At 43.1% G+C, this 14720-nt stretch overlaps 1 protein-coding gene across 6 annotated transcripts in view; it reads right to left on the bottom strand.

Moving 5' to 3' along the window:
- The window catches only part of arid4b (AT-rich interaction domain 4B), a 141428-nt gene that overhangs the window by 43047 nt on the left and 83661 nt on the right, over positions 1-14720 (bottom strand). For all 6 annotated transcript variants that reach the window (XR_009514366.1, XM_059982175.1, XM_059982176.1 and 3 more), the window contains 3 exons: positions 12345-12442; positions 8073-8322; positions 3157-3320 (listed from right to left, as the gene is read on the bottom strand). Coding sequence is in view for 5 of the 6 variants with exons in the window: in XM_059982175.1 (XP_059838158.1) it covers positions 3157-3320; positions 8073-8322; positions 12345-12442 (512 nt within the window). In the remaining variant the exon portion in view is untranslated. The remainder of the gene's footprint in view (positions 1-3156; positions 3321-8072; positions 8323-12344; positions 12443-14720) is intronic.

Genomic DNA, 14720 nt, shown 5'->3' with positions numbered 1-14720 from the left:
CAATTTTGACAAAAGTAATTTTTAATTAAGCCTGATTTGGATTGAGATCATTAGTCATAGGAAAGGGACATTTCCAATGGGTGGGGAATAAAAAGGGGAGGTACAGACTAGTGAAATTTAACATAATGGGGATTAAGAAATGTCTTTTGGAAGGAGCCTTCCAAAACGGGAAGGTTAAATAGTTAAATGTATTGAAACATCAATTACGCTTTCTTTCAGTACCTATCCCATCCACACAGCACTTCTCTGAACAAAACCACACAAGCATACTGGTTAGCGTGTCTCTATTATAGCTCAGGGCATCAGAGATCAGAGTTCAATTCTGGTGTCCTCTGTAAGAAAGTTTGTAATATCCTTCCTGTGTGTGCATGGGTTTCCTCCCAAAGTCCAAAGACATGCTGGTTGGTAGACTAATTGGTCATTGTAAATTGCCCTGTGATTAGTCCAGGATTAAACGGATGAGTTGTTGGGTGGCTCGGTGGTTAGGTGGTTAGGAGGGCCTATTCCATGCATATAGATCGATAGATAAATGGAAAATCTACATGCTGAAAATATGGAGGATGATCCACTGGTGTCAATTGAAAGGGTGTGAGGAAGACTTTGTCTGGAGGAGATGCAAGTAGATATTAGAGAAGAATAACGGAAATATTTTGCTAATACGAAATACAGAACACTGCAATGGCTCAGAACCAGGCGTACAGGAAAATGCTACAAAAACCCACTCTCCAGATTGACTCATTCTTCCAAAACAGTGGCTCCTTTACTACCATAGTTGAGATGGCTGTCAGCCAAGTCCATTTTATTTCCTGCACTCAGACCCTCTCCATACAGCTGAAGGATAAGGTTTCCCAGGTAATCACCTTCCAGCCAACCACTGGATCATTCTCCATATTTTCTGCTGCCTTCATCAAGGATGCCAGGACTAAACACACCTTGCCCCCTACTCCTGTCATCTTTTGGCATTCTGAAGAGACTTTTCATTACCTTTGTTTATTCTCAGATCTCCAACATCCACCCTTCACATGGTTTCCTATGTAACTACAGAAATTCCAAAGCTTGTACTTTTGCCTCATTAATATCTGAGGATCCAAATACTCTTTCCAAGTGAAACAACCATTTACTTGCTTCTCTTTCAATTCCATTTGGCTTCCTTTATGCAGTTTAATCTAGAATAGAGAATCTGAACTCATGTTGGGTGATAACTGACCTTCCACTTAACTGTAACTTTAATTCTCCACCACACACCCATTCTGATTGCTCTGTAGCCCAGAGTGCAGACCATCTCGTCTAGGTGATTCATCTACTTTCAGACCTTTCATCTTACCAAGCACCTTCTCTTTTGTAATAGTGACTACACTCACTTGCTCTCTGACACCCTCGAATTTCTGGCATATTGTTGGTATCTTCCACAGTGAAGACGATCCAGAATGCTTACAAGTTTGTCTGCCGTACTATCTCTCCAGTGTCATTTTCCAGCAGTCTGATATCCACTGTCACCTCTCTTACATACACTTCATATATTTAAAAATAGTGTTTGGCACCCTCTTTTATATTATTGGCTAGCTTACCCTTGTATTTCATCTGTTCTCTCCTTATTACTTGCTTAGTTGCCATTTATTGGTTTTTACAATCTTCCCATTCCTCCAGTTCCTACAAATTTTTGCTATATTACATGCCCTCTCTTTTGCGTTTATGCTTTCGTTGACTACCCTCGGCAGTTAAGTTAAAGTTATCCACATTTTAGAATACTACTTCTTTGGGATGTATTGATCCTGTGCCTTCCAAATTGCTCCCAGAAACTCCAGCCACTGGTGTTCCCTTCCAATCAACTTTAGCCAGCTCCTCTCTCATGCCTATACAGTTCCCTTTACTTCACTGTAACAATGATACATCTGATTTTAGCTTCTCCCTCTCAAACTGCAGAGTGAATTCTATCCTATGATCACAGCCTCCTAAGCGTTTCTTCACTTCAAGCTCCCAAATTAAATCTGGTTCATCACACAACAGGCAATCCAGAATTGTCTTTCCCATTGTGGGCTCCACCCAAGCTGCTCTAAAAAGTCATCTCATAGGAATTCCACAAATTTCTTCTCTTGGGATCCAACACAAATCTGATTTTCCCAATTTATTTGCATATTGAAATTCCCATGACAATTCTAACATTGCCTTCCTTCAACTATTCCAGCAAAGCCCAATGTAAGCTTGAGGGTTGCCACCTCATCTTCAAGCTGCATGGTAGTGTAGTAGTTAACGTAATGCTATTACAGCCCCAACGATCAGGTTCAATTCTGTCGCTGCTTGTAAGGAGTCTGTATATTCTCCCATGACCATGTGGATTTCCTCCGGGTTCTCTGGATTTCTCCCCATTCCAAAGATGTACAGATTAGTTAGGGTTAGTAAATTGTAGGCATGCTATATTGGCATCGGCAGCATGGCTTGTGGGCTGCCTCCAGCACATCCTCAACTATGCTGGACGTTAATGCAAACGATGCATTTCACTGTATGCTTTGATATTTCAATATCTATGTGTCAAATAAAGCTAAACCCTTTGATCTAACTTTGTTAAAGTGCCTGGAGCCCAACACAGAATTTAACGATATCAGATAACCAGCCTTTCCAGTTTCTGCCAGCAGTAGATAGTTCTGTGTAAGGGCGGAAATGCTAAAGGTGCTCATTGAGTCAGGCAACACCTGTATGTGGAGGGGACAGGCTGGGACAGTGGCTTTGCTTTTGTCTCTAGGGATGCTGGCTGATGTGCCAGGCATTCCCAATATTTTGTGTTCTAATTTGACATTTTCAGTTTTATGTGGTATCTGCCTGGTTAATTGTTACCTCATTTGAAAAGGTCCCATTATACTAATAACAAAAAAAAATCACACCTTTAAGGTTATAACGAAAGAATTACAATTAGGGAGTCTACACTTTGTCAGGCTATTCTATTCTTGCACTCTGTAGAATAATGTTTTCTTCTATGCATCAACACACCATGCAATTTGCATCCCTTCCCCAAGAAAATGACACAGGACATTATTCAGATGATGTGTCAACTCATAGTTTAGAGGTTAGCTGGCATCAGACCTAATGTTCAGCACTGATTCACTAAGATAAGTAACTACACACAGCAATTCATTTTGTTTTAAACTACAGAATACTCACACGTGTTTTTCCTTATCCACTGTTTTTTGTGGTTTTAATTCTTCCGTTTTACACCTTTGATCATCGTAGATTTGATTGCTTTTCCCTTCCTCACTTTCTTCGGTTTTCACTTTGCTGCTCTCTGGTGCCTGTGCAGTACGGTCTGGCAGCTGTCGTTTCCTCGTCTGAGACAACAAAACAGCTCAGTTACTAACGAGCAAAGGTGCTGCCTGTTCCACGTTCACGTGGCTTCGGAGGGAAGTAGAAGCGAGGCGACAGTGGGTGGAAGGATGGAGTAAGAAATAAAGGGACCGACCTGCTCTCAGTTGTGGGATAGAGCAGGCTCCATAAGATTATAAGACATAGGAACAGAAGTAGGCCATTCAGCCCATCATGTCTTCACCACTATTCCTTCACGGATGATTTATTTTCCTCTCAAGCTCATTCTTCAGCATTCTCCCTGTAACCTTTTGACGCCCTTACCAATCAAGAACCTATTAACCTCTGCTTTAAATATACCCAATGACTTGGCCTCCACAGCTGTCATGCCAATGAATCCCACAGATTCATCACCCTCTGGCTAAAAAAACTCCCTCTCATCTCTGCTCCAAAAGTACGTCAACCCAATGTTACTCAAAAGTATTAGAATAGACCAAGAATTACTGGTACCAAGTCACTGATTGATAAGTTGGTGAAACCGGATACAGTACTTTGTTAGAATAATTAAAGCCACCTCACTAGTATTTCTAGTTCCTGATGGGTTTATAAATAGTAAACACCAGAGATTCTGCAGATGACAGGAGCAAAACCTCACATTCTGTCTGGGCAGCCTCCAATCTAATGGCATGAACATTACTTTCCCCCTTCTTCCATTCCCCACCCTGGCGCCCCCGATTTCTTCTCTTCATCTGTATAACACTTGCCCCTGTGACCCTAGTCCTTCTCTTTCTCCATGGTCTACTCTCCTCACTTATCAAATTCCTCCTATTTCCACCCTTTACCTTTTCCACCTTTCACCTCCCTGCTTCTTACTTCATCCCTCTCCCCCTCACCTGATCTCACCTTGTAATCTTCTAGATTCTAATTCTCCCCCCCCCACCATCCCCGACCTTATTTTGGCTTCTTCCAGCTTCCTTTCCAGTCCTAATGAAGGGTCTCAGCCCAAAATGCTGACTGTTTATTCCTCTCCATAGATGCTGCCTAACCTGTTGAGTTCCTCCAGTACCTTGTGTGTGTTATAAATACATCTTTCAGAAAGAGGCCGCGTCTCAAGTTGCTAATCAAATTTGTTGCCTTCTCACATGTATTACGGACATAATCTAAACACATTCAATGGAACTGTCAGCAACAGCAGGCAAATTCAAGACATACAAAGATTCAAAGACACATTTATTATCATAGAATTATACACATTGAAATTTGTCTGATTTTAGGCAGCCACAAAGTAACCTAATTGAAAAAAACAAAAACCATTGTTGAGAAAGAGAGAGAAATAAAACATCTTGCTAACAGCACCCCGAAGCAGATCTGTTCACAGAGCAGCTGAAGTAGGCTCAAAGCGTGGATCTCCAGTTCATCACACCTGCGAGGGAGACACACACAGCAGTTCATACCCTTGGTGCTGTGGTGAAAGGAATGAATATTCAGGGGAGAGCGAGCGAAATCAGCCCGACCCTCACCTCTGTACTCGACAGTTGGACTTCCAGTCTGTTTGCAGAGATGTTTAAATTGTCCAAGCACCAAGTAGTGCCACATTCCAGGACCTGAATTCAGGTGCCCCGATATGCCTGGGCCGCTCTGCCTGAAGCCGTTCTCGGTCTCACCAAATTGGCTCGCTGCTTGGAGCAATCCAACCTCACAACCGGATTAGGTGGAAAGGCATCGAAACTCTTCCACATCAACTCCTCTCCAAATCGTTCACTCCATCTCAGACAGCGATACGAACTCTGTCTGCTTTCCTGGATCGAACCTGAACACATTGTGCCTTGGAATTCCCCAACACGGTTCACCCCTGAACCAGCCTTGCCTCCACCCGCCTCCTCACTGTCTGCATGATCATTCACCACAAATTGCTTCATGAAAGATATAATAAGGAACACTTTCAGTTGAACCTCTTGCCTTATGATTTACCAGTAAGTTGTTGCACATCTTTGGTAGGGCCATCTTAAACTGGAAATTTTAAGACCGTCAGGTGAAAACCATACTGGAGGAAGGGTTCCCGACAATCAGTTATAGAACACAAAATACACTGCAGATGCTGGGGTCAAAGCAACACGCACAACACGCTGGAGGAACTCAGCATCCGTGGAAATGAACAGTCAACATTTTGGGCCGAGATCCTTCGTCAGGAATGAAGAGGGAGGGGGCAGGGGCCCTATAAAGAAGAATGGGAAGGAGAAGGCTGGTAGGTGGCAGGTGAAAAACCAATAAGAAGAAAGATTAAGGGGTGGGGGAGGGGATAGGCAGCTGGAGAAGAAGGCAGCGGAAAACTGGGATGGGGGAAGGGAGGGGGAGGGGATTACTGGAAGTTGGAGAATTCAATGTTCATGCCAAGGGGCTGAAGACTACCCAGACGGTAGATGAGGTGTTGCTCCTCCAACCTGAGTTTGGCCTCATCATGGCAGTAGAAGAGGCCATGTATGGATATATCTGAATGGGAATGTGAAGCAGAGTTGAAGTGGGTGGCAACCGGGAGGTCTTGTCTGTTGTGGCGGACAGAGTGGAGGTGCTCAACAAAGCGGTCCCCCAATCTGTAGAGGCCGCACTGGGAGCACCGGATGCAATAGATGACCCCAACAGACTCACAAGTGAAGTGTTGCCTCACCTGGAAGGACTGTTTGAAGCCCTGAATAGTGGTAAGAGAGGAGGTGTAGCACTTACGCTTGTAGGGACAAGTACCAGGTGGGAGATCCATGGGAAGGGACGAGTGGACCAGGGAACCGCGGAATTATAGAACCCTGCAGGAGGCTATTCAGCCCATTGTACCTATACTTGGTATCAGATGCTGTCTATTACAATAAGAAAGTTATGCATCTCTACCTCACACTTCATATCTTCACAACATATTCTAAAGTGCATATAAATTGTTTGCATGATCTTTCTGAAGGTAAAGGAAATAGCCATGAAGGATAGGGCTGGCATAGTAACATAGTGATTAGTGTGAAACTATTACAGAGCCAGTGACCTGAGTAAAATTCCGCTGCTGTCTGCAGGGAATTTGTACGTTTTCCTTGTGACTGTGTGGGTTTCCTCCCACATTGCAAAGATGTACGTATGGGTTAGCAGCTTATTGGTCACATGGATGTAATTGGATGGGGCGGGCTCATTGCGCCAGAAGGGCCCTGTTATCCTGCCTATCTCTAAATTTAAAAAAAAATTAAAAACTGGAATAATGCAATCTGCAAATCTGATTTTGTGCTCAGTTGATAGTACTGCTTAAGGGACAAATGCTCAGCAGGGCAGTTAGGAGAATGCCCAAATTCTTCAAAATAGCATCCTAGGTTCTTTTATAGCGCATGGATGAAGAGATGGCCATAATTCAGCTTTTCTCCTAAGGAATGACACCCCCATTAGTGGATGACTCATTCAGACAATTCTTCTCAAGTATCTGGAATGAGGACTCTGGTAAGGCTGGCACTATGTGGTAGAACAGCTGCATGTGTGTAATGGATATTTCGAGCAAGACAGATGTGGATATTTCGAGCAAGACAGATGTGGCTTGGTTTGATGATCTACATAGTTAATTAAAGCCTGTTATAACTTGGAAAACAGTGTTTGCAGATGGCATATATCCAATACAATATACAGTATATTACATCCAGCAAATAATCACATTCTACCCTGCTCATGACTGTCTGTCAACTCTCATCAGGAGGAGACTATGTAGCATCCACGCCAGGACCACCAGACTCAAAAAGTTACTTTCCCCATGCAGTAAGGATGATCGACACCTCCACCCACAAACCCACCCATCACCACCACAACTACTTTATCATTACTTGTCAAAGTCATGTTATGTGCAGACACCCCTCTATATACTCAATGACTTGGCCTCCACAGCCATAGTGAATTGCACAGTTTTACCATCCTCTATCTAAAGAAACTCCTCCTCATCCCTGTTTTAAAGAGGCGGTTCTTGTATTCTGAGGCTGTGCTGCCAGGTCCTACTCTCCCACACACTGGATGTCCAAACATGCCTTGGTTCAAAGTGATCCAACTGTGGAACTATGTGAAGAAACTGCTAGGCCCTGTTCTCTTCTGCGTTGGATATAGCTTCCCTGTATCTACTCAATCAAGATCATTTAGGATTCTGAATATTTGTCAAATTGCCTCTCAACATCCAATGTTGAAGCAATAATCCACTTTCACTAATGAAGGTGCCGAGACTGCACCTGGACATCCAGTAAAGGGATTGTGCTGAAAATTGTTCTTCCTACAGCTGGGGGCAGCTCAAGAAACCAAGACCAAAGTAACTAAACAACAACTGTCTAATGAGCTTAAAGCAGCAGCTTGAACTTCAAGTTCAAGTTCAATTGTTATTCAACAGTATACAACAAACCAAAACAACTTTCCTCAGAGACCAAGGTGCACAACATATATCATGCACGGCACATCATAATAATGCAATAATTTTGTAAAATAATAAAAGTTGACATAAAGTGCCTATACAACATATAATGAAATTACCAACAGTATTTCTGCTACTGGCGGTGTCATAAATAATGTGTACTGGGTGAGAGCAGGGCGTTCAGAAGTCTTCCATCCCAGGGGAAGAACTTGTTACCCTGTGTACTTTCTGCCTGACTGTAGGAGGTCAAAGACCTTGCAGGACCTTGGACATGAGATATTTGAAGGGTCCCAGTTACTTTATCCACTCCCTGCAACAATCCACAAATGTCAGTCAACAATTAAAGTAATTAAGTATTTTCAGGATTTACCCTGAGGGATTTGGTTTCCTGAGCCTTCAGTTCTTCATCCTGCACAACAGTGCTGCTTTCATTCTCATTTTCACCCTCAGTTTCAGCCACACGTGATGTAATGTTAGTAACCTTTTCATCTTTGTGATCAAGATCATCAAGACCTTTTTCACATTCTTTCTTCTGCTTTCCTGCTTTAAGGTCTCCATGGAGCGATGTTGGGAATTGAATGTTGGCTGACTTGCAATAGTCTTCAAAGCCACACAGGTATCTGGGGGAAAGAAACATTTAAGACTCTAAATTAATCACCAATCCAGTATCAGTTCAACAGGCTAGAACAGCCTCCTTCTTTGCTGTATTTTTATTTAGAACTACAGTACGGTAACAGGCTTTCGAGCCCAACATGCCTACACCACCTAATTTACACGTGACCAATTAACCTACTGACCTGTACATCTTTGGAATGTGGGAGGAAACGCATACGATGACAGGGGTTTGTACAAACTCAGTACAGACAACAGCAGGGATTGATCATGGGCCGCTAGCATTGTGATATTATTATGCTAATTGATATATTCTGTATTTCTACCTCACTAGGCTCAACCAGCAAGTGCGAGGGTAAATGTAGCATGAATAATCTGAAGGTATACGTCATAGACAAACACTGAAAGAACATGATGAAAATTGGCTAGAGTGCCAAAAGTCTTGTGTAGTGGTCACCAATCTTTTTAAGCCCTACCTCAGCCTTAGTGAAAGGCAAGATTGACTCCAAATCGATTAGTTACACGCATGCACGCCGGGGCAGAAAAGACCGGAAGTAAACACCCACCCCGCAACCCAGAAGTAGAGATAATGTATGAACACCAGGGGTATCCGCCCTTTTCTGCACCGCGGACTGGTTTAATATTGACAATATTCTTGTGGACCGGCCGATTGGGGGGGTGGGGGGGTGGTGAGGGTGTTAAACGCGACAGGAATACAGCGAAGCAGGTTTCTTATGTCCAGTCTATTCCGCAATTTAGTTTACGTGGCTCTCAGCCTCTGTCCCGTTTGCTCATGTTTTTCCGCTGGAAAAAAACTCAGTGGGTCTGTCTTTAAGCGCAGGGTGCTTGGACTCAAGGTACCGAAGCAGTTTTGAGGGCTTCATTGCCTCATTAGACAGCCTCCAGATGCCTTGGCCAGGCATGGCTGTTCCCGTACCGGGGCTGCGGCGGTCGCAGTCCAGAGAGAGCAACCGACTGAGTGGGGAGTGCGACAGGATGCCCGCCCTCCCCCCTTGTAGAATCTATAGGCCAACAAAAGTTTGTTTCAGTAGATCGCAGCAAGGTAGCTGCTCTGCTGCTTATGAAACCCTGAGCCCGAATGAGGTCTGTGAATATTTTAGCACCTGGTTCCCACGAATATTCCATGTGCTAAACAGGTTTAGAGGCTGCGCCCACCTGTCCGCGCTCCACGCCAGTAGCATCGGCACTTCTCGCTGGCCGCACGAAACGACCGGTTACCCGAGGCCAACCAGTGATCCCTGACGCGCTTGGGTAATGACCTCGCGTGTATTCAAGTTCAACAGTGGGTGTGACAGGGAATGAGGAAAGGTGCAGCTGACTCATATCGTTTCCTCGCGGCCCGGTGGTTGGGGACAGTAAAATACACTGTAATGCATGGCGGGGAGCTACACGCATGCACACTGGGCAGAAAGAATGGAACTAAAACCCCACAACCCAGAAACAATCTCTCATCTTCATTTTTTTCGGGATCTACTGGGAAAGTCTGAAAGATCGACTAGTCGATCTCAATCGATGGTTTGGCGACCACTAGTCTCGTGGAGTACCCAACTTCTGCTTTGGGCTGGCTGGTGAATGCAAAGGCAAAGGTGAACGAGATCATTGAGCCGAACAGGATCAGCACTTCCACCGCTGTACGCAATACCCACCGACTGCTTGTTTCACTCCCAGGCAATGCAGCATCCACGCCAGGACGACCAGACTCAAAAACAGTTACTTTCCCCAAGGAGCAAGGCTGATCAACACCTCCACATCCAAAGTAAATTTTCAAAGCACATATTTGTCACCATATACAACCCTGAGACAGGTTTTCTTGAGGGCATACACAGTAAATCCAAGAAAAATAATTGAATTAGTGAAAGACTTCACCCAACAGAGCAGAAAACAAACTGCAAATACTAAAGGGAAAAAAAGAAACAATAATAAATAAATGAGCAAACAAATATCGAGAACATGAGATGAAGAGCCCTTGAAAGTGAGTCTACAGGTTGATGGCGCAGTTCAGTAATGGGGAGAGTGAAGTTATCCCCTCTGGTTCAAGAACCTGATGGTTGAGGGGTAATAACTGATGCTGTACTTGTTGGGCAGTCCTGAGGCTGCTGTACCTTCTTCCTGATGGCAGCAGCAAGGAGAAGAGAGCACAGCTTGAATGTTGGGGGTCCTTTATGATGGATGCTGCTTTCCTGAGACAGCTCTGTATCGATGTACTCAACGGTAGGGAGGGCTTTACCCATGACAGACTGGGTAGTATCTACTACTTTTTTGTAGGATTTTCCATTCAAGGGCATTGGTGTTCCCATACCAGGCTGTGATGCAACTAGTCAATGTAATTTTCACCACACATCTATAGAAACCAACAAACACTACCCTCCACGCCACTACTTTATCATTTCCTGTCAGCGTCACCTTACGTACAGACACTCCAGTGCCTAGTGCCACTTTATGAAGATATACTTACTCTATGTATACAAACTACTTTATGTGTTTATACTTATTGTGTTTTTTTATTATTGTGTTCTTTATCTACTGTAATTTCTTTGTTCAGCATTGGTTGTAGAGTAACAATTATTTTGTTCTCCTTTACACTTGTGTACTAGAAATGACATTAACCAATCTTGAATGCAGACATGAGATTAGTACAGATAGGCATGATGATTGGCATACATTAGATGGGCTGAACAACTTTACAGTTCATCTTACCAGGGCCTCATTATGGACTTCTGCTATTCAAGGGCAGGCACAGTGTTTTAAAGCAGGAACAGACCAGTAAAAGAACTTGGTTTTTCCTATATATATTAAGTTCTAAGGCCCTTCAATCCAGTCTCAGCTGCTCAATGTAAACATATGTGACTGTCAGCTGCACATTGGCCAAGGCTTGGGTGACCTTGGTTCTGGCAAACAGCAAGGAATCCACTGCTGTTGTAGTCTGTTTGTCTGCTTTCTTGAAAATGATACACTGCATTTGATGTGTGAATCTGAAATGCCTACAAGAAAATTAATCTCAAGGTGGTATAGAGACATATATAGTATGTACTTTGATGATGCATTTACTTTGGCTTTGAAATTTCCCATTCAAAATGTTGCATTGAGGCTTCAACTCAGATGCCTGAAGCTGAAAGATCAGGTTATCCACAGATGACATTGTCAATGCACGGAAGTTCATCTCTTTACAAATATCTAACTGCACAGAGCAGAGCTTAGTCATGATGGCGCTAAACGGTGACACCTTTGCTTGCATCTTTGGAAACAGCTCTATTTCCATCTTTAATATCTCTTTTTCCCTTTCAGGGTTCTTTTGAAGATACTGACCTGGAGTTACACGCTGACTTTGGTTCTTCGTGGGAATGGGACCCGCTCTCGGGGTTTCACAATTGGTCATTCTTCAACATGCCAAGGACACGGCCTAAGAGCTTAGCTTGCCTTTGGTGGTTCGAGATTTTGTGGCTCTGGAGATGGGGATGTGGAAATCGGAGGTCGGTGTCCCAGCAGGGGATCGCTATGTTGTGGAAGTCAGAAGATCTCTGGCTGTGTGCCCAGAGACCCGAAATCATTGGACACAGAGCTCAGAAAAAGTGACTCAATGGACTTTTAACATTGTAAACCAGCGAGTTGTTTGTTGTCTCCCCTCCCGCTGTGAAACAGAGATACCTCTTTCTCCTTATTAGGAAGAATGAGAGAGAGAGAGAGAGAGCCTGTGGTATGTTGAATACTGGATGAATGAGTAGTCTTTGGGGTACTGTACGTCTGGGTCCTTGCTGTTGTTTTGCGCACACTTGAGTGTTCGGTGGTGGGTACCGAAGCTTTTTTTTTTGCTGGTGGGGGGAGGGGGGATTGTTGCTTGCTGCTGCTTATGAGCGGGAGTGAGGGGAGCTGGGGGCAACTTCGGGATTCTAACATTTAACTGTCATTTAAATGTACCTTTGAAACATTGAAAACACTATACATTATAGCAAAATAAAATCTCAGTCTATGTTTCTATGTCCAACAAATTATATTTAAATAATGGACTTACTTCCTGTATGCACATTTGACATTGTAACCTGCAGCAGAATTCATCACAGGGATTCCAAGGTCCTGATAGACCTGCTTCCACACAGCACCACTTTCAATCTATGGGGAAAAATAACATCAGTAAATGAGTAACGTCACATTGAAATAGAAAGAAAAATCTGGTCCAGTGCGTAATGTAGTTCAAAAGCCAACTAAGTTAAATATACTGTTACTCACCTAACCAACAGAAACTCTCAGTAGGATGGATACAGTAAGAAAGTCCACGACTGAAGTTGGGCATTTCATTATACATTTATTTCATTTACTCTTGTCAGTTACAGAATCAGGGAAAAGGATGTCTGGGAAGGCTGGAGATTTGTAATAGGACAGAAGGCAAGAGAGATCAAATGCCAAATAGATGATGGTCAAAACATAATGGAGTAATAAGGGGACATAGACAAAATGCTGGAGGAACTCAGCAGGTCAGGCAGCATCTATGAGGGGATTAAACAGTCGATGATTCAGCCTGCGACCCTTCATTGGGGCTGCAAAAGAAGGGGGCAGAAGCCGGAATAAGAAAGTAAGAAGAGAACAAGTAATAATAGGATTTTTTTTAATATAAAGAGATCCTAAGAAAGTGTAAGCGATTATAGCAATGATGCAGCTATTAAAGACACTTTTAGCCTGGGAATAAGGAGAAAGAGCATGTACAGAGACACCTAGAGTTGCACCAGTGTACAAACTATGCACCAATCGTGATCTCCTTCAGTCATACAGTCTCTCCTCCACTCCAGATACCACCCCCACTGGTGGCAGTTCACATATTCTCTATTACTCAGCACAATCTGGCTGAGAGGAAGTGTAAGTGCTGTTGAATATTTGTTGAACTGAACCTTAAGTTCATAAGACTGTGAAGTATTTAAGAGATGAAATGCTTGCCCTCACGTTTGTATGAAATATCTATGCAACAACTCAGGCAGTCAAGGACAAAATCAAAGTGAGAGCTGTGCTAAGAATTAAAGTCATAGTAATAAGAAGTTTAAGGCCAAGTTTGAAACTGAATATAGATGCTAAGCAAAATGACAACCCAATTTGTATTTAGCTTTGGCAGCACAGAGGAGACCACATCCTGAACAGCAAATAGCTTAATGAAAAGAGCATTCTAACTGTGGGGAGGGATTAGTACTTTGATGCAAGTTAAAGAGAATGCATAGCTACAGTGGCCTTTAAAGTACATGTTTGTGGCCAAAGGCAGTGAACAAGCAACTGCAGATATTAAGTTCAAAATTCGAAGTACATATTTGTCACCATGCACACATCCCTGATAATCATTTTCTTGTGGTGAATGCAAGAAACAAAATTAAATCAATCTAAAACTAAACCCAACAGGACAGGCAAACAAACAATGTGCAAAAGACAACAGACTGTGCAAGTACAAAAAGAAAGAAAGAAAATAAATAAATAAAATTGAGGATGTGAGATGAAGAATCCTTGAAAGTGAGTCCATATGTTGTGGGAACCTTTCAGTGATGGGGCAAGTGAAGTTATCCTCTTTGGTTCAAGAGCCTAACAGTTGAGGGGTAATGAGTGTTCCTGAACCTGGTGGTGTGGGTCCTGAAGATCCTGTACTTTCTTCCTAATGGTAAGAGTGAGAAGAGAGCATGGGGTGGATGGTAGGGACCCCTGATGATGGATGCTGCTTTCCTGCAAGAGCACTCTGTGTAGATGTGCTCAGTGATGGAGAGGGCTTTATCTGTGATGGACTGGGCCACATTCCCTACTTTTTGTACAATTTTCTGTACAAGGGCATTGGTGTTTCCATACAATGCTGTGATGCAACTGGTCAATATACTCTCCACCACACATCTGTCAAAGTTAGACAAAGTTTTTGATGACATGCAGAATCTTTGCTAACTCCAAGAAAGACTGGATCTGTACATGGACCCTTGCTATTTTAGTGATTAGACAGGCAGAAAATTTCCATCATCTCAATTCTCCCTTTTCTATGAATTCTTGGGTCACATATCACAGTGCTTGTCTGAGGAAACCAAGGACATCAACATATTCAAAGGGTGAACCTAAAAACTCCTTACAAGCAGTGTGGGAATTGAACCTCAATCACGATACCATGGTGCTGCAAAGCATTATGCTAACCATTACACTACTGTGTCACCCTAGTCCAATCAATTCAAAGGATGAAGTAAGAAAGAAGCTACATTCATTTAGCTTTCACTTGGAACAAGATGAAGCCTGTAGAGGGGAAAACTGGATGGCTGTTTTGAAATGAAGTGGGGGGGGGGGGTGGTTCAGTCTTCAAGACAAAATGATCAAGTGATTTAGAAGGAGCAAGCAACCACACGTCTCTGTTAAAAAGCCAATAAGGCATATTAATCTGAGT

Source organism: Hypanus sabinus, chromosome 10 (genome assembly GCF_030144855.1).
Source record: "Hypanus sabinus isolate sHypSab1 chromosome 10, sHypSab1.hap1, whole genome shotgun sequence".
Lineage (NCBI taxonomy): Eukaryota > Metazoa > Chordata > Chondrichthyes > Myliobatiformes > Dasyatidae > Hypanus > Hypanus sabinus.
This window is presented reverse-complemented; position numbering and strand designations above follow the sequence as displayed.